Below are 20,850 nucleotides of genomic sequence, written 5' to 3'. Positions count from 1 at the left end.
CAGTTTCAGAGATTTTTGTGCCACTGCATTGGTTTCATGTGTTTGAGATGCCAAATCTGCTTTTAGGAGTTTTAAAGAAAAAATACACATGTGGGGAATTTTGATCATTTTCCACAGAGAAAGTAGTGTTCAGTGTCCGTCTATTAAACAATATTCAGTTGAATAAAATCTGATCTGAGATCACTGAGATGACCTCATCAGGCATTCTTCTTACCCTCAAGCTTAACACTCTAAAACACATGGCAGACATTACATTCAGCATCCTGTATTGAGATGGTTATTACGAGTGTGTTGGTGTTTGCAGCTTTCCACATTTTTCTTTTATTAATCTGCCGCTCAAGTCATAACGAGAGTAGGCATGAGTGGAACATTGTGTTCTCTTGAATGGGGACTCTTGTTATGAAAAAGAAAAGAAAGGAAAAAAAAAAACCCCGCCTGTACCTTACTTTGCAAATTCATCATAATGGTTTGTTCCAAGTGGGTTGTTACTGTGAACACAATTGTATTATTCAATAAACTCCGGTGAAGAAATCAAAGGAGAAGGTGTCAAATTTGTGCCCAGAAAAAAACGAGACTGACACTTTTTTTTTTCTTTACATTGATCCTCACTTGGTTTCCATAAAATGAAGGATTGGTTCAAAAAATCTGCTTTGCTGGCTTATGTCTGTCCGTCTCCTGGTTAGCATTAAAGTGCAGGAGGATCTGACTTCAAGCAGACATTGATTCATTTTTGGTATTACAGGAAACCCCGTCACATCTGATAGATGCCAGAGCAGGCTCCCAGTGTCATGGTTACTGCTCTACTCCTTTGTTCAAATTTAATCAACCCACCAGAACCACAGAATTCACAATCCAACAAGAATCTGAATGCAATGTTAAATTATACCACATGAAAAAAATATGCGTGCCAGCAATGCACCTCCCGGCCTTATTTAAATGCTAATGAAAGCAGACCTACCTGCACTGATGCAGCAGTCTCCCTGCTCGCCCCCTCATTAGGCGTGAGAGGTGAGCGGAGACAGGCAAGTAGGGCTTATTTACAAATACTAGCAGGGGTCTGGCCCCCGAGCTGCTGGGTCAGTGACGGAAGGAAGAACGACAACCTGAAAGGGGGTGTGTCTCATCACCTCCGTCCTGACATCTCAAGGCCTGCTTTAATATGCGCCCACCACAGCTCTTTACCACAGAAGCCAGAGGCAGAAAATTACCATAAAGCAAATTTACTACCAGTGAGAACTCTTCCTGCTGCACTCCAGAACAGCAGCCAGGCTCATTTATATCCATATAACGAGCTCCAAAGCACAGAGTTACCCAGGGAGAAGGAAACGGTGGTGTTAAATAGGAAGAGGACACATCACCACCGACTGGGGTGGGGTGGGGGGGTGGGGGTGGGGGGGACAAGGAGAGCCGGTGTAACAAAAGCTCAAACACACTACCCCTGTCAAGGGCACATTTATTTTTCCACAACAAAACACACAAACATGCAACAAGGTCATCACAATTCAATAAAGACCAATAGATTAAGAAGCCCTTTATAGTTAAATCAATGTCTCTGTATATCTTGCTTTTAGTTTATCTCAGTTTGTCCACGTGAACCATAACAATATGCAGACGCTGCCTAAGATTAAACAACAAAAACAGTGACTTGGAAAGGTCATTTAAAATGGGCACTTAAATTGAAAAACTTCAGATGTTTTACATGTCGTGGAAAGAGTGGGGAAAGCAGCAAAACGCTATCGTTTCCTCATTTGTGTAAATCAAAGCCAATACAGAGGGAGGGGGGGATAAAAGATAAAAAGGGAAAATCCCTAACTAATAGGAATAACTTTCAGAACCACAGTGCTAACCACCAGAAAACCAGGGTGGGGTTTCTAGAGAAGCTAACATGTTTTCATATGCAAAAAACAAGAAAAACTCTGCACTATCAATACGCTTGCTCACTGTTTGGTTAACATGCACCTCTAAGAAACGTTACGGCATCTTTAAAGGACATGAACCTAAGCTTTGTCTACGAGACTCCCACTTTCACACACGCTCACACGGACGGATACAAACGTACAGCATAGCCACAGAAAAATGGTAAAGTATCACTTAGATAGAGAAGTACAGTTTGCAGTAGACACTACGAGAGTACAACTTCATATATACTTCATACGTTAGGACAAAGTAACTTCATCCCCGATCCCACCTCTAACCTCTAATGGAATAGCATGGGATGAAGAGCAATACAGCAAATGTTACATAATAGTTCTTTTTAGAGACAATCATTGAAAAAAAAGACATCAAAAATATATGTTTTTTTTATACATAGCATGTGAACATCCTTGGATTGCAACCTCTCTGTTTAGAAACGCAGAGGTAGGCGCCCCATAAAGAAAACATCCATTGTCATTTTGAACCAAAAACAATCAACCTTCTTCTTGCTACACGTAAATCATGTATTAGGTTTTAAAAATAGTAAATTGCATAAAAACCACCTCCTTCTTGTTTAACCGGACAAATACCAAAACCTTGATTTATACATCATTCCCACATAGATCTGTACACACCTGAAAAGTCTAAAGGGCCGGGCGTCGTTCACACTACAAGACCGACACGTGGAAAAGGAAAAAGCTGAAGAAGCGAACATTTGGATTTCTCTAGTGAACGAAATTTCACTTCACATGGAAAAGTTCCCTGATAGATCGGTAGCATTCTCTTTTGCTGTCCCATTGTATAAAGGGTGTCACAAATGTGCGAAGGAGAAAAGTTGACGTAGGCCAAAAATGTGAATGTTTTCAGCGCCTGGGTCAAAAATCACTCAGAAATACTCTTAATAGTTTGTTTACCATATACCATACCACAAACACAGAGCTGTGGCTAAAACAGCCTGAAAACAAATATACAGGTTTAAAATATTTAAACAGATATTAATACTTAAATCTGCAACAACTGGCTTATTTGGTCTTAAGGACAGTGATTCGCTCACGATTCATTTAGAGTCATGATCCTGTCCACCTGATGAATGAAAAGTCCGAGCACTTTAGCTGCTAAATGCTCCACAGTGATCACAAGCGAGTTGTAGCATCTGCCATTCTTTGGGTTTTAAGAGCTTACTGTAGCTAAAAGCTACACAATGACAGCTTGTTTTACACAGGAGCAGTTTTCAGCAGGCTGATTCACATGCATAATGAAACCTTGTTTTAAAGTAATCCAGCAGTTTCTGTTGGCATCCTGTTGTATGCACACAACCCAGTGGTATTTTAATGCCTTAACCCTTTTTAAAAAAAGCGATTACAGTGATTGTTGTGACCTTGGATAGATTTTAAATCTTTTGTTTGTTGCTCCTGGGCGAAGAAGAGCTCTCTTTGAAGGTTAACAACAGCTGCATTCAAGAAAATTCGTGCCTGAGAAGCAAGAGCCACAAAAGTGTCCTTTTTGAAAAATGGAGACGCTAGCTCACAGACAACACAGGCTCCACTACTCATCTAGTGAAAGTGGACTTTAACAGAATAACAAAAGATATTAAAATATATTCATAAGTTTGGGATAAACAGCTCACACCACTTTGTGTCTTCAGCATTGCCACACTGCAGCAGGGATGTGGCCAGCTGAAATAGGCTCATGGTGTATGCTATATGTAGATGAAACTTTGGGTAGTCCATGGATGCATATGCAATTTTAGTAATGTGTGGCGATATTTATTAAGATTTTTCAAGAAAAAAATTTGAGTAGAAGTTTCATTGAGACTGAATTATGAAGCCGGTCAGTAATCTGTCTTAAATATACTGCTCAAAAAAAGTTAAAGGAACACTTTTCAGAGTACAGAATCAAGTCAGATAAACTTCTGGGATATTGATCCGATCAGTTATGCAGCAGCGGTCGTTATTTTTAACCACGTTTCACCTTTTTGGTGTCAATGAAATTAATAACAGCGGCACTAGAGGGGCAATAATGAGACAAAAAAGCAATACTTTTACAGATAAACATTTTCCCTCATCATCTTTTCTGACAGTTTTTTTTCACTACTTTTCCATTAGGGGTTACATTAACCTGCAGAGGTTGCACAGGTAGTCCAGCTCCTCTGAGGTTGTGCATCAATATGTGCTACTGCCAGAAGGTTTGCTGTGTCTCCCATCACTGGCTCAGGAGTCCAGAAGTTACTCTAGGAGAGTCGGACATGGTCTTGAAGGTCCTTAACCCATGAACAGGACCCGTATCTGCTCGCCTATTCTCACTGCCCAACACTTTGGAGCCCAAATGGCATTTGCCATAGAATGCCAGAACTGGCAGGTCCATGGTGTCTGTAACACTGTTTAGCATCATCAGTTTGGTGTTGTGTCAGTGATGATCTGAGGGACGCACTGACTTCTACAGGTCAGGCAACAACACCCTGACTGCCATCAGGTATCAGCGTGAAATCCCTTGGACCCACTGTCAGACCCTACGCTGGTGCACTGGGTCCTGAGTACTATTTTTAATTTCCCTCAAATGATGTGGCATCCTTTCATTCCTAACACATTATGGAGTCCATATCAGTGTAAACATCCAGCATAACTTTTTTGCCGTTGATATCTGATGTGTTTTCAGTCTTACTTTAATTTTTTTGAGCAGTGCATATTAAATTATATTTAATTTAACCTTAAATATCTTTCCTAATATCTATATGAGATCAAATCATTTGTATGAAAAGAGTTTTATAATTAATCCATGTATCTGGCTTAGACTGCAGTTGCAAACCAAACAGCTGTGATTATTTTAATTGCAGATGTAAATGGAGTCCTGACAAACACACTGGGTATGCATATGCATGTGCAAATTCTCTTTACCAACACAGTGGCTGCGACTGAGGCATCACTGACATTTAAATGTATATTTCCACACTGCTGTGCTTTGATGCGAGAGTTAGAAGTAGCACTTTTCCACTGATGTGGTGCTAGCGCTTGATGCAGAAAGCTTTTTCATGTTTCTCTCATAATAAAATGGGACTGGTACTGGAGGCAAAAATCAGGCACTGCCTCGCCACAACAAAATAGCTGTCAGTGGCAACGGGAGGCTCCACAGCAAGAAATTCACAGATGATTTGCAGATGTAGCCCGCAGATCCTGTCGGCTGTGATTTCCTCTTTTTCTGCCGCGCAACAGTATATAATGCAAAACTAGTTCTGAACTAGTACTGACATGGCACTGCAGGAGGGAGGGGAAGAATTTAAAGTGACAAACTCTGTGTATTCTTGTGTTTGTGACTCACGCCTAACTAAGAGAAACCTCACCTGCTTAAACAAACTCTTAAGAATATTTTGTGATTGGATCTTGAACCCAGGCTGTTTTCACCTTCAGCTTTAACAAAAAATGGCTGACAACATCTGTTCCCACGGAACGTAAAAAAAAGGCCAACATGGGCCATCTTCATGCCGCTAAAGCTGCCCCAGCAATAATAAAGACACATTTACTGTATTTATTTGTGTCCCACGGGGATCAACTACACAAGGTCTACATTAAGGTCATGACAGCAGAATACGCTAAGACTACTTGCAATATAAGACGTCCATAACAAGTCATACATGTTTCAGTCCCTGACATCCTGACAAATTTTTTTGCCAGATTTTATGTGACTCATGTTCATGTGCCTGTGTACAGATATGTGGGACAATCTGTATATTTTCTATATAGAAGAGTATAAAAATAAATTAAACTTACACCATTGACTCAAATTGAGTTTAAATTTAAAGGTATATCACATCTGCAAATATATTTTATATATTCATATATATATAGTTAAAGCATCGCAAGCCAGTTTATAAACATCAACTTAAAAAAAGATTAAGTTGCAATTTAAGACATTTTTCTAAAAACCAAATGACTTAATCAACAAAAATGTTGCCTCAAAGTGCTATGGAAGACTATGATTAACCCCAAAATCAAGCCCGCTGCTGGGTGACCCCTTAATAAACCTGACACCAACGCTCCCGCTCATTAAAATTGATCAGACATATTTATGGAGAATTATGCAGCTCTGGGTTATAATTTATCGCAGAGTAAATAAACATCACAAGATCTCCACCGAGGACCTTCGAAAAGTCTTTATCTCGCGGGCACTAAGTCTAAAGGGGGAGGGGGGGGGGGGAAGTGGGGGGGGGGGGGGGGGGGGGGCGTAGGAAAAAATAGTCCCCAGCCAACAACACACTCGACCAACATTTGCATGGTTTGTAGAACGAGTGCTCCACAGCTGAGGAGGAGGCGGAAAGCGGGGGTGAACAGATACATCGGGAAGCGCCCCAAAGACTCCAAAGTGAGCTCACGAAGGCGACGAGATGCTGCTCGTTTCCGAGGCTCAGCTGCTCACTGTGCGGGCACTTGAGCCAAGTACAACGCCAACAAACGGCAAACAAGCTCACAAGAGACTGCAGGCGAGCGGAGGAGCTCCCCCGAAAATGGATCTCTAAGGGAAAGCTGTTGGTGTTTGAAAGACAGAGGAACGTCCATCTGTGTGTTCAGCTTCTCTCCTCAAGGACTTAAAGCCAGCTTATTAATGCCTCCGAGCACACGATTGCACGCTCATCCCTTGTGTACGGTCAGCATGATGGATTGTGCCAGCGCCTGGGTTCGCTCCAACAGGAATAATAATAATGCAGCCTTTTTATTCACAGAGGTCATCGTCATCAGTGTGTCAACTAAACAAATGAGTTAAACCTTGGAGCAGAGCTTGTTTCATCTTATTTTATGTCTCCTCTCACAGACTGTCCACAAGGTTAACCATACAACACACAATTGTTACCAAACACCAATAATCTTCTAAATCTTAAGCTCTCTGGAATCTACTTCATGCACTACAGAACATACTTCCGTACGTAGAAAATAAAATACACTGACCTATCAGAAGTGGAAAATATCAGATTAACCATAAATGACATCACTCCGGAGCCATGACCTGATTTTTCAAAAATGCACAACCAACGTTTGTAATGAATTCACTAAAAAAGTAAACTTGGGGGGAGGGAAATAGTTAATTTGGATTTCTTTGCGATTTTCTTAAATCTTCATAATACCAAGCAACAGCTGATCCGCTGACAGCTCACCCTGTCGCGTGTGTTTGCCTGACTTTCATTATGTTAGTCGGGGCCATGCATTCTGGAGTTCAGCGTTTTACAGATGTGCCTGTGTACAGTTATTAGCCCCTTGTCATTTTTCTTTGAGTGCCAAAGAACAGCATCAGTTTGACTTGAAAAAGGGATAAATACCTTTCACCTCAAGGTCCCAACATTCAGACAAGAATCTCTTTGCATCATTTACACTTTGAGAGACTTTGCCAACAGACAAAACTTGCTCAAGGCATGGATCTAGAGACAGCAGGGGGAGGGAGATTGCCTGGGTTACACAAACCAAAAGCCACCCTTTCTGCAGGATATTTTTGTTTGTGGGGAGTAAAGCGTTGTCGGCCGCATGTTGCCCGTCGTGCAGTGTCCCCGCTCTCTGGGAGATGGCGGGGCATGGGGGGTTTTGTTTCAGTGTACCAGTTCTGCTGGCCATCAGTCCTTTAGATTGTCCTCGCCAATCCCCTGGGCCGACAGCTCTGCCAAGACGTTGTCCAAGTAGTTGGGGTCGGGGTAGCCGTGACCGGTCAGGTTAGAGCCAAATTCTGTCTTGTGATGAATCTCGTTCCACACCACGGTGTCCGATTCGCCCGTGGTGCTGGATGTGCCAATGGTGAAGATGAGGCGTCGGTCCCAGGCCATGATCAGCAGCTTCAAGACCTGATGAGACAAGAACGAGAGGATGGTTTGTGACGGCGCTTCCACAAAAGGAAGCCCGGTGTTTCCGTCTGGGAGCTGCGTCGCAGCTTACCTTCCTGCCTTTCTCACTGTCGGGGAGGTAGCAGTGTCGAGGGAACCCTCTGGCACTGAACTTCTTCCCAGGGTTGGGGTGCTCATTGGTCTGGTGAAAATGTCAAGAAGAAAAAACAAAAGTTACAACGCCTTCACTTGCAATTATGACTTAATTGTGTGGGAAATGTCAACAGCACCCACAGGACAAGCTTTACTGCTCACATCGCTTAAACGAGGCTTTTGTAAAATAATCAGCTGGGAACTATGTTACTTTCAATATGCAGTAATATGTTCAGTCTCTGTCAAAATAAAGTGCTTTGAAACCACTAGCATGAAATAAAAATCTTGTAGCTCATCAAAGCCAGGGTCCCACCAATTCCCTCAACCTTATCAATAAAAATACGTCACACAGTTAAAGCAGCCTTGTTATAACAAATTTCTCTTGTTTTTTGTCCATTTTCCTATTTCATTTTCCTTTTTTATGTTTACATTTTGGTAATATTCCCAGGCTTTGGTTGCTGTAACAACACATTTGCCTTTCCCGGTCTTTTGTGTGTTCTTTGTGCTTCTATTAAGCACACTTCTTGGACAGGTTATAAGGCCCCTTTTCACTGTACCACTAATATAATACCACCTAAAAATAAAGCTGCAAGAAGCTTTGATGGAATCAGGTAGTTCAGCAGGGCACAGTCGCCATGGCAACTTGATCAGATCATGCTAAAAGCTGGCTGTAAGCAATAACAGGAAAAAAGTTCTGTGCTGCCCTCTCATGACTCATTTTTTGACAGTCTTTGGAAAGAAGTGCCGAGATGGTTAGAAAAAAAACAGGTGTGGCCAAAAGATGAAGAAACTTTTTAAATAAAATTAGATAAAGCAGAAACTGATATCACGAGACTCTTTAAACTCAGCTCGTTTCAGTGACTCCAGAGGTATGCTATTTTCGAAAATCAGGCATACGGTTCAAAAGTTACATCAGAGGTGATCCAGAGAGAGTCATTCCACTTTTGATTAATCCCAGCGCACCGAAAATAGCTGTAATTCCCCCAAAAGGGGGAGTGCAATGTGGCCTCCAATGAATGGGAGTGACTGATTTATGCCTGCATCTAGAAATAGAAATTATATTTTAGCTTTTGCAAGTAAAATATTGATTATATCATCACACTGAAATGAGACTAATATCCTGTTTTTTCTCACAACGAAGCCAATTTTAACCATAAATCTATCTTCCTGCTAACGTGTGCTGCCTAAAAGTGGGCAGATCGGTCCAAATACAGCATCGATAGCAGTATCAGGTTGATACTACCACGATGCGATCAATACGTGGTTCCTATCCTCTAAGGAACCACGTAGTCCACTGGATTGTTCATGTTTTTTTTGGAAATGACAAAAATGACCTCAGACATGCATTATAAAACATGTCTGAACCTCTTTGTGTTTGTGGTGACTGTCATGTTTATTTTATGTATAGCCTATAGCAAATGTAAGCAACAGAAGCTGACCCAAAGTGCTTTAGAGACACGCACGTTTACATTCCAGGTCTCCAACAAATCCCAGTTTCAAAATACATGAAAAGCTGAAAGATGTGTTTTTAAAAATCACAATAATTTTTAATTACACATTAAAATGTGTTCATAATTTGTAAATTGATGATTCATCTTATAAGTCATGGCACACTGCTCTCATAGCCTTTATAGGTTAAAAGTATCAGTATTTGACTTTATTTACTTTACATTGGTTCGAGTATTGTACCAATGTAAAGTACACGGCACTAATACTAACTGATCACGGTATACTTCTTAATGTTCATTAAAGACCAAAACAAATAGGTTTCAGCTACAAGCCATCATTAGTCCAGGTGGACTAATGATAAAGTGATATGTCATCAGTCACAGTTAAACATAAACGACACAAATACATAAACATAAACTATCAATACCATGACACTGATTACATGTGTATTATGTAAATCTGCAGGAATATTGCACCATCTACTGCACTTGCTGGATGAAATAGCCCTGTTGGGCCTACAAATGAGATGAACCCCAAGTACTTAAATGAAATAGCGTCACACAAAGTATGTTAAAAGGAGGGTGCTAGTGTTGTTATGTGTTTTCCTGGAATTACAAAAAGCAGCTCAATGCTAATCCTTAATTTGAACCTTTAGCGTTTTCAATTTATAGAACACAAAGCCAGTATTCTCGTCTCTGTAACAAATGTAGGTCTCGAGTTTGTCTTTAAGGAGATCACACACGATGGCAGTTGAAATAAAATGTCATTGGGCTTCTTTCAACTTTCTTCTTGAAGTTGCTTTTATGTTCGAAGAGGCTGATCTTTAAATCTCATTTAGTTTTCTTCACATATACATCGGCAGTGTAGTGTGGGCTTTTCAACCAGTGGATGGCATTCTTGGTTTTAACAAGAAAATCTGTTTGATTTTGAACTTTTTTCTAGTGTGGGATGCAGAAATGTGTCCTTTTGATCATAGCGCTACTTGCTACTTGTGATGATCAAACACTGGGAAGAAGATCAATATTTAAAAATGTTATTGTTTTTCTCAAACTGTTCTGATGTTCACAAACATTAAGACATCTATTCATCAGCGAGTGCTGGGTTTATGGGAGGACAATCCCCTCATCAGCACCTATTACTAAAAGGTAACTACAAAAAGTATTAGCATGGCAGACTCCAACCAGGCAGCTAGAAACTCTCTGCCGCTCCTCTATTTGTGCATGAAATCAAAATAGTTCATGCCATAAAGTGGCTTGTGGTGCAATCAAAATTCAATTCAAATCTAAAAACTGAACATTAACATTAACTACAACTACACAAAAAAGAAAAAAAAAATCAACACCACCAACAACAGAAATGACATTTCTCCATTCATTCTGTACTATCTTGTAGGTGCCCTCGTGACACCAAAAGCTCAGAAGGTTAGAGCGTTAGATTCTCGACCATTTAGAACTTCCTCTGATGATCTTTGTAAACCACATTGAGTCTCTCTCCTGTCTCCTTCCCCTAACCCCGCCTCCCACTATAGCAGATGGCACCCCTCCCTAAGCCTGGTTCTGCTGGAGGTTACTTCCTGTTAAAGGGGAGTTTTTCTTTCCTACTGTCACCAAGCGCTGTGTGATTGTTGGGGTTTTCTCTGTATTACTTTGGGGTCTTTATCTTACAATATAAAGCACCTTGAGGCAACTGTTGTTGTGATTTGGTGCTATGTAAAATAAAACTGAACTGAATTGAAGTGAACACACCACCTACTTTAACCTATTAAAGATGTACAAGTATAAAGCCCATTATAGTGTGCTACTATTTTCATCATACAGTTTTGGGTGCTGGCATAGACTGAAAAGGCAAAAGAAGATGGACAATATGCACAGCGTCACCACTTCCCTACTCACCCAATTATTTTGCTATCGTCCACAGAGTACAGAGTGTAAACCTGACCATCTATGATGATCACTCATGTTGTCTAGAGTGCAGGCTGAACTGCAGGAGGGGAAAAAGACAGACCTACAGTAATGTCCCCTGGCAATAGTGTATTGTGTTGTTATGCTGATCTGAGTGGTCAGATGACCCCCAGCGCTATCCCTGGGGGCTCTATGCCTTCTCCGCTGGTGGAAAAAGGTCAGCTTATTGACTCAATTTGAGCTCATCTCAGGAGTCAGGAGAAAATACCAGCCAAAATACCACCAGCTCAGACCCGGTGAAATCCAATTGCAAATCCCAGCTGTTTAATTTTCTTATTAATGTTAATCAGTTTGATGTATAAGCTGAAAGACAAATCAACTAAGGGAAGGCGGACTTGTATGCCTATATTTATAAGGACAAAAAAACATGCATGTTTTCACTCTATATATTTCTTATACAACATAAGCCTTTACCATGAGAGAGAATTACTCTTAGATACTTCTTTGTCTTTGCCCTGAATCACTGCTTAATTCCTAAAAATGCTGTTTCCTCAGGATCCCGACACCTCAGCTTCCTGCGTGAGTAACTCTCCATCCAACTTAAGCGGATAAGCAGTTGTAAAAGGTCACAGATTTAGAGGCAAGAGACAGCGGATCAGGGTAGAAAGGCAGGGTGGTGGATTAGGTGAAGTGAGACGGCTCTCACCTGGATCCCGGCAGGAATATCGTAGACAATGCGGATGGTCTTTGAGTCTGGATAGCCTGGCAAGCAGTGTGGTATGACGTGGTACTCCATCTTCCCGGGGGGCTGCGTGCCTGTTTTCTCCCCATAGATGGTTTTGCACGTTGGGCACTGAAGACTGCCATCCTGCTTTGGAGAAAAATAATGATTTGACGTTAATGACGCAATAAAATTAAACCACTTTGTTTCCAAAACCCCAAATTAAATGGATGATTTGCAATTTTTTTTTCAGCCTAGAGACAATATATCAAATATTGAGACTGAAAAATGCCTTTTATTTGTTTCTGCTCATTTTAAATTTCAAATAGAATGATTCCAAACAGCAGATAGACGATGTTAGGAACTAACTGGTAAATATATTTTAATATTTAGTGGATAAAAAAACATATTTTTCTCAGGAGTTGTTAGTCTTTATCCCCAAGTAGAGCTGGGAAAAAATACACCACTGCAGTTCTTTCTGGAGCCACAGTAGGATTTACACATCTATTATAATGTAGTACAGCAATATCACCTATCGCAGCTTAAAGAAAAATCTAAATTCAAAGAGGGGAATTTTAAAAACTGGACAAATAAAAAGTAGAATCATCTGCATAGATTGTTACAGTAAAATGTAAATAAGAAGTTTGTTGTTTTTGTTACTTTTGTAATTCACACTTTTATTTAAAGGGGAAAAATGGTGTGATCACATTACACCCATATTGGCTTCCTTAGACTGGCTTTACTTCCATTTCAGGATCCAGTTTAAACGTTTATTCCTTCTTTTTAAACCTCATGGTTTGTCACCCTGTTACTTAACAGAACTTTGGAAACCCTAGACTCTTAGCTGAGCACGGACATCTACGAACGACCTGCTCTTGGAAATTCCCAGATCAAGGATTTAAATTAGAGGTGATTGAGACTTGGCTCCCAATCTTCTAAAGACCCATTTGTTCTTGCTTTCACGTCTAGTTGAGCAGAGTTCCCTGGCTTTATTGTGCAAAAACAGACTTATTTACTTTGTTTTATTACATTTCTGTTGTATATTTATTGTTCATTTAGTGATCCTTGTGTATAGTGTGTATTTTGTACAAACTGTACAGCATTTTGGTGAACTGAGGTATTTTAAATGCACAATAGAAACTTTGATTTGTCTTGATTTTTTTGTTCTGGAGCACCAACAGTGCAGCATGGTGTTCTTTTGTTTGCAGTTGCAAGCAGTGAATCTGAATTTCCTGCAAGCAAACATCAGTGTCCAAAGTAATTTTACAAAATACTGTGCTGTCAAGACTGATCAGATGAGGCTATATAAGCTTTCCATCTGTTAGCAGCAATATCGAGGGCCATCATCTGCCAGTGCCGTGCAACCCCGTCGAGCTGTAAGACATCGCGAGTTTAGAATTTGAGCCTAGCGTGACATCATAACAGCGTCTGGCTCGCAAGCTTTTACCCACCTTATTGCCATTGTTGTACATGGCCACCAGGCATAGCAGATGGTACATGTGCCCACACTTGCCAAGTTTGCCCACCAGCTCTGGCTTGATGCCTTTGTGCTGCAGGACGCCTTCATAGCCGGATGACATGACCAGCCTCTCCATGCAGATGGTACAGTCCTGGAATAGCGGGCCAAAATACTTGAGCTGCCATTTGACATGTACATGACTGTACTCATGAAGCAACTTAAATCCTGAATATGCGCACCGATGGGTTTTATTCTCACCTCATCTGGCACCACTTTAATCTTCTCAGTGTATCGTCGCACCACATCTTCTGGGTTTTTCCCTTTTAAAAATAAGTCACAAAAGTCACGAGAACAAGCCACAGGTAAGTGTGAGTAAAGAGAAAATTGACTATTCAAAAACAAGAGAATAACATCAGATCAGTCTCAGAGACTACTCTGCCCCATGTGCCTTTCTTTTTTTTTTTTACCAATAAAAGAAAGTGTGCACGTGGAAACAGTACACATGTTAGTGATGTTCAAGAGGAGGTCACCTTGAAGCTGCCACATAACACTGGCAACCCCACACTCTCATAATCCCTGTGTGCAACCAGGCTGGTATGGCTGAGAGCACACCCACAGCTTACATCCCTAATACGCTTACAGGCAACCTTTTTTCCCCCCCGAGCTTTTGTTTGTTCATTTGAGGGAGAGCCAGTGAACACAGGCAGAGAGAGTAGTGAGGGAAGGAGACAGCTTTTGTCCCCCCCAAATCCTCAGGTATAAAGGGTATGCAGGAGGTAGAAATGTGTGAAGAGAAGGAGAGGTGAAAACAGAAAAAAGGAGGAGAAAGACAGAGAAAAAGTTAATAAATTAATTAAGAATAATTTTACTCTGTTGTTATTTGACAGCTTCATTCACTTCTCTGATTGTTCTGGGTGCAGAAAGCAGAGCAATAGAAATCAAATCAGACACAAACACATAGGTTGCATATTTGTCTGTTACCTGAAGTAACATTTGAAAGGTCAATAATTTCTAATTACTACAGCAGAAGATTTTATTTTATTTTATTTTATTAGTTTTGCTGTTTTTTGGTAATAGTCAGCCCGTTCTCACTCCCGAGGCCTAACATCCCGACTATTTGTCACATCCCGTGGCGTTCCTGAGGTATGTGAAAGGTGACCTTCCGCGTTCTAATGCTACGCACCAGTTTATGGATGAAATCCAGTTGAATGACAGTCCCGCAGTAATACATGTACCAGCCATGTATTCCAGCCCTAACACTAACCTTATCCCTAACCCTATCCCTAACCTTTGCCAGCACTTTAATGACGTTAAACTGCGTTTTCCAAAGTGATTTAAGTAAAATGAACGAACATGTGAGATTGATTCCAAACAGTTCTCATGTTTCCTCATTTTTCTGATCTTGTCACTTGGGATGTGGTGGGTGTCTGGAAGCGTAATATGTTGACGATTTGTCACCTAGCATCAAATATTACGTTTTGGGAGTGAGAACGTGTTGTAATAGTCTGCAGCATTTGTTGAGGCTAAAATAAATATATGGTCATGAATTTGCAATTTTTAAAGTTTTCGCACAACTTGGCTTGATAGTAATACATTCATATAAAAGATACCTTCTAATAGCATGTTTTAAATTCTAGTTTAAGGCCAAGTGTACTTGCAAAACTAATAACTATATATTTAGTGCTACAGTAGCTAGCTATTACCAGGCAGTCTGGATATATTAGCTGTGTTAGCATTTAGCTTAGCTCTAGGCCTTACCCAAAGGTAGTCTCACATAGCTGTTAGCATAGGCTCTTGTTTTTTGGGGTTTTTTTTGTTTAAAAGCTTGATTTTGGTGAATTTGAATAAGGACCACCGCAAAAAACTGTTGTAACAACAAACCTAATTGGATACTTAAATCACCATCTCTCAACTGAACAAGGAGATTTTAAAGAAGCTAAGAAAAGGCAAATTGTTTAAAGCTAAAGAAGCAGGAAAGAAAAAAAGGCTGTTATCTGGTGACGTTATAAACACAGCGGATGATGTGAGTACCTGACATTTGTTGCACTTGCTTTTGTAAACTTTAATAATTTCTTTTATAATGAAAATAACACTATGCATTGAGGAATGCTTTTGTTGGCGCATGCTGTTCTTACTGATACTGATACCGGCACGTCACAGTTGAAGGAAATTCAAACTGGTGTATCTCTAAACAAAATCTTTGTTCACAATGGTGAGATGCTTGAAGGACTGACTAAGAGGACAAGTGCAGTGCAAGGATAGAAAACCAACAGTCTGACTGTTCAATTAATACAAAAACTCCCCGGGGAGGTCTGTGGTTTCCACTGCTTGCATCGACCAACACTTACTCAGGCCCAGAGTTCTCCAACTATACACCAGATGCCCTTTCGAACCGGCTCAGTGTAACTGTGCCTTTCATTGTGTCTTCATGTATCAATCTGAATGTAGTGTTACATTTATGAAGTTGTTATTTTACTGTATACATATATGAGCTTTTTGAAAGGTACAGGAATGCTTTTCAAACTGACTGTTAGCAAACTTGGGTGAAATCTGAGCCACTGCTAACCTTATGGAACAATTATGGATCCCTCAACAGTTTATTTGGTGGCTTATTTTGCAGTTTCAACACTCAGAAGGCTGAAACATGTCGCAAAGTTTGGCAGAACAAAGATGGTCTGTCAGTGGTTGGCAGATTTCTCTCATCTGTGCATTTCTCATTTCTTCACTTATTATAAAACTACAAACTACAGTGCTGTTGTTCTGAATTCATTCTGTTGTTCGGTCCCGCCGTCTCACCTCTTCTTAGGTGCTTTTTCTTGGTTTTGCGGCGCATGCCGTTGATTCCTGGCACAGGTTTCATGTCGCTCTTGTTGATGGGGGGTGGGTGCAGTATAGGTTTTGGTGCTCGAGTCAGGCAAACGGGCAGACCTGCAGCGCACATCAGGATACCTGTCATACCTGACGCATGGGTAGGGCACACACACAGAAAAATAAACAAACATTACTCATCTCAGCAAAAACGATCATTTATAGCTGATTGCTAAACAGATGCTGCACAGCAGATTTGGTCTAACCTGCTAAGGCTGGGTGCACTGGTCCAGAACCAGTCAAGTTTTTAACTGGGAGTGCAGGAACCCTTTAAGAAAAAAGAAATGAAAAGGCATAAAAATAGTAATATTATAAGTACAGTGTTGTTACAGTCCCTTACTCAAAGGTCTCTACAAAGAGAATTGCTCACATCACACAGACAGATGCTTCTCGCCATGCGGGTCCATTTAATACACAGCTTATAATCTGTAAATGACCCTGCGACTGCTAAAATGGATGGTAAACGGTCCCATTTGTGTACAACTGCTTGTTATGCCACAGCTGAAAAACCTGAAAGCAGCAGACAGTTCTGCTCTGCGTGGCATGAAAAACACTCAAGCTAAAATGTCAAATGTGCTTCACCACAAAGACGAAGACAACTGCAGTAGGATGAGACAACTCGACTTGTGCAAAGCGCTGCCGCAGAGTCTGATTCAGGATGACATTCGGAGAGGTTGAAGTTCATGACAAACACAGACGACAAAGACAGTTGACTTGCTCACTCTTCAAGATCTATGAAGCACAGCGGGCAAAAACAGGGGCATTAATATGAGCGCGCAAATTTCCCCGAGCGAAGCAGAGCACAGGAACACGTTTCCTTTCCCTGGATTAAAAGTACAAAGCCATCAAACTAAGAGTTATTAAAGCTGAGATTACACTGCCCTTTAAAAAACACCTAATAAATAAAATCACACCAAATGTGATGGTGTACTCAAATGTACTCTTAGTGCTGATCCCAAGCCCGGGTAAATGGAAAGATTTTCATTGGGAGCTACGAGGATAGACAGCATTAGAAGTCAGTACATGAGAGGGACAGGTTGGGTCAAGCGATTTGCGTTTAAGTTAAAGAGGCAAGGCAGAGGTGGTTCGGACATGTACAGACGAGCGATGGTGGATGTATTGGACAAAGGACGTATGGAGCTGCCATATTCCAGGCGGAAAAGAGGAAGATCTCAGCAGAGGTTCATGGAAGTAGTGATAGAAGACATGCAGAGGGTTGGTGTTATAGAAGAGGAAACCGGGGATAAAATGGAGGCAGGTTATCCACTATGGCGACTCCTAAAGGAAGCAGCCTGTAAATTTTACTAAATTTGAAAGCAATGGACAGCAGACAATTATAAAAAAACAAACGTAAGCCAGTGTGAGACAATGTGATGAAAACAAGCACTTTACTTTGAAATGGATAGTTTCAAACCACACATTTTTATTCCTGTTAACAGTTTAGACTCCAAACAGGTGGAAAAGCGGACTAAAAAATTCTAATAAAGTTTTATAACCATTTAAATTCCTCTTAAATTGCAAAAATTACACTAGGACACTTGGTTAGGCCTTCATACATATTATTTTACGAAGAAGGAAGCCGTTGTTCATTTTTAGATTTATTGTTTTAATATTATTAGAGTTGATGGTAAGAATGACATTAGAAGAAGAAACCGCGAAGACTAGGTCACAATATGAACTGATGTGAGGATATTTTGAGAATGGTGGCTCCAAGGGAAAATCATATATCATGTCTCCATTGAGACCTCCAGAAATTAATATCATTAATGGGATTCTGGAATAAAATGAAGCTTGTATTTCACCACTTAGGAAATAAAAAAAATATAGGTCTGTACTTTAATGCCCTTTGGCAACAAGTGAAGATAGAGACAAAGTGTTTATATGGAAGAAATCATCTAGAGTAGAAGAACTGTTTAACAGGAAACAAACAAACTTGTGTGACAAGAGCTTGTGCAGACTGATGGACAACCATTACAAGAACATGTTGGTAATTACCAATGCTGTTAACTTAGGCCAGCTGGGGCATCAGCCTTACCCTGTGTGTTGGTCTAATAAATTTCTCAAGCACTACATATTTTGAACAAAGCCAGGGTCTCTCTCTTTTTAGGAAGGTAACCTTAGACACCTGTAATACAGCTCACTGTGGTGGTGCGGTGTAGATAATGGCTCGGCTCTTGGACGTAGAAGTGGGGCAGGTCGGCTGAGGGAGGTGCGCCGGTGGAAAGAGTGGCACACCTGGCCTGCATTCGGTGCGGGCAGACTGCAGCACAGAGTCATTACGCTCCGAAGCCGCACAGTTGTCGGAGGAGTGATTAGTAAAGAAATGTGTGCACTAACTACCTTCAACCCTGTGGTTACTGTGGCAAACCTGCTACACTTCTAAACCAACCCATGTTTCAAATAACGTGGAGTTAAAGGTAGCCATCATCTCCGGATGTTCAATGCTGTGCTCTCACTGAATCACTAGAGTTCTCAGTTTATTGACTACAAACACGTACACACACCTTCACACACACACTCCTGCGCACGTCTCTTTGCTCTTTGTATGAAAGGAGTGAAGTGTCAGACCCTGTAGCTCTAGGCACTGCACAAATCCGCATCAACACAGCGCTTTGATATTAGTGAGGGACTCGGTTCTTACACCAGGGGAAGCCGCTCAATAAGCTGAGTGCAATAACAAAGGGACACGAGGTCTGACTGAAGCCGATGTGTGCCACTGCATTTCTGGGAAGGACTCAAATACGCTGCGTCTCACACCAGCGGGCCAGAAACCGGGATCAGCTTGCTTTTGTTCTGGAGTGTAACAAAAAAATACAGCGATGTGCAGCTCTGATAAATGCCTTATGTCAGAAAGTCAAATTCAGAGGGGCGTGGGAGGTGGGGGGTGGGCACGTCAGATTTGATTTTTGTCCAAAAAAAGACACCAGTGAGTGATTTCACACCTTCAGCCACAGAGGAAGAATTAATAGACGAACTCACCTCCTGCAGTCTGCGCGTGTAACAAAAACGAACCAGTCAATACTTCACAGTACACAGCCGCCCTTCACTCAATGAAAGCACCAGTTTGAGTCAAGAGGTCGGCGGTCTATTTTTCTGTGTCTGGAATAAAAAAATGTGTACGAAAGTGTAAAAGTTTATATAAAAAAACCCCAAAAACCAAAAGCAGAACAAAAGTAAAAAGTAATCTAACAAACAAGAAAAATAAATATATTCACTGCCACCCAGTGGGAGAATCCTTCAGATGCCTCCCTTTATGAGTGCATGTTTAATTTAAGCAGTTCACAGAGAGTCCTGTGATCAAACAAATCATTTTCATGAGAAGAAAAAAGGGGGACGACACAACACAAGAGCCCTTAACGCCATCTCATTGTGGACAAACTAAAAGCACACACAGCAGTGGATCTGTACTAGAACAAGACATTAGTTAGTTTCATTTGTACTGCATATAGATTCTAGAGAAGATCTCAAAAAAAGATGGAAACTCCGTGGTACGATAAAATCTACACAAGCCGAAACACAAAACACACAAACATTAGATGCTATTGATAATTCTTATCACCTAACCAGAAAGACACGCACTCCTACACATAGACGCACATCTTGGAGCGCGTTCTTTCCTTCAAATCTCTGATTACACATTAAACTGGCAGCCAGACAACCTGTAGCCAGTGTACAGCTGTGGACATCTGTCTCCTTTTGTACACAATTCTCTTGCCTTTCTTGTTTTTTCATTTAGAAATGGGAACCTCTGAAATCAGTGAACCCTGTGCCTCTGAATCGCGCCTTAAACCACATGACGCTAAAAATCTCGAACACGGAATAACTTTTGATGTTGATTATTTTATCAAGAAACGCCAACATTCATGTTAAAAACCCTGAGTTGTCCTCACCAAAACAGCCACTTTAGGGTTAAAACAATCAATGATCCTCAACAATGGGCTCTGTTGGCTTGTGCTCAGACCTTGAGAGCAATTATAACTCATTGTCAGCGTAAACAAGCGCGGACCTTTTCCACATTCAGCAAACTACACTGAACCTTGTCACCTCTAGATTGCTTTTACGCTGACAACTCCAATTCTTTTCATCCTCCTGTCTTGTGTTCACTTCTTTGTTCCCTTCTCTCCATGAAGTAAAAATTAACCTGAGCCTATCTTTGCCCAAACCTTCGACAGTGTGTCCGAGTGGCATTTCTTATAACTAAGGCTGTAATTTCTAACCCAAAACCAATGTAATTTAGTAATAAACCCACCTCCCACAAGCTCATCCATCAACACCACAGTAATAAAGGCCCCTTGCAGATCATGGGCATGAGGGTCACTATTCCTCCTCTATCTCCTGCTCAGAGTAATACTTCTTCTCTGGAGGGAATCTCCCAGCTGCCTTGAGGACTTAATCAGATGTGATTCCCAAAATAAAGAGACCACATTAAGCCTCGCTGAGGAAGTGCTGACGGAGGACTAATATCTCCTCATCTGTTTATTATGCGCTATAAAGACAGAGTCGAATGGAGAGAACTCCACGAGTGCTTAATTGCATATTGATGTGTATCGCAGGAGAGAGAGGCTTGCCCCCGCTACAGTGTGGGTGG

At 41.0% G+C, this 20,850-nt stretch overlaps 1 protein-coding gene across 2 annotated transcripts in view; it reads right to left on the bottom strand.

Annotated features, from left to right (window-relative positions):
• Positions 1–7,481: 7,481 nt before the first annotated feature.
• The window catches only part of dtx1 (deltex 1, E3 ubiquitin ligase), a 40,596-nt gene continuing 27,227 nt past the window's right edge, over positions 7,482–20,850 (bottom strand). The window contains exons 3-9 of one of the 2 annotated variants that reach the window (XM_085368009.1): positions 16,469–16,530; positions 16,191–16,352; positions 13,653–13,714; positions 13,387–13,545; positions 11,921–12,085; positions 7,824–7,913; positions 7,482–7,732 (exon numbers count right to left, since the gene is read on the bottom strand). In XM_085368009.1, the coding sequence (XP_085224135.1) occupies positions 7,508–7,732; positions 7,824–7,913; positions 11,921–12,085; positions 13,387–13,545; positions 13,653–13,714; positions 16,191–16,352; positions 16,469–16,530 (925 nt within the window). In that variant the 3' untranslated portion in view covers positions 7,482–7,507. The remainder of the gene's footprint in view (positions 7,733–7,823; positions 7,914–11,920; positions 12,086–13,386; positions 13,546–13,652; positions 13,715–16,190; positions 16,353–16,468; positions 16,531–20,850) is intronic. The other variant, XM_085368008.1, reaches the window with a different exon arrangement.

The sequence above is a fragment of the Diplotaxodon limnothrissa genome, linkage group LG12, assembly GCF_057381915.1.
Source record: "Diplotaxodon limnothrissa isolate DT_005_m linkage group LG12, D_limnothrissa_male_GT1.1, whole genome shotgun sequence".
NCBI classification, from domain to species: Eukaryota; Metazoa; Chordata; class Actinopteri; order Cichliformes; family Cichlidae; genus Diplotaxodon; species Diplotaxodon limnothrissa.
This window is presented reverse-complemented; position numbering and strand designations above follow the sequence as displayed.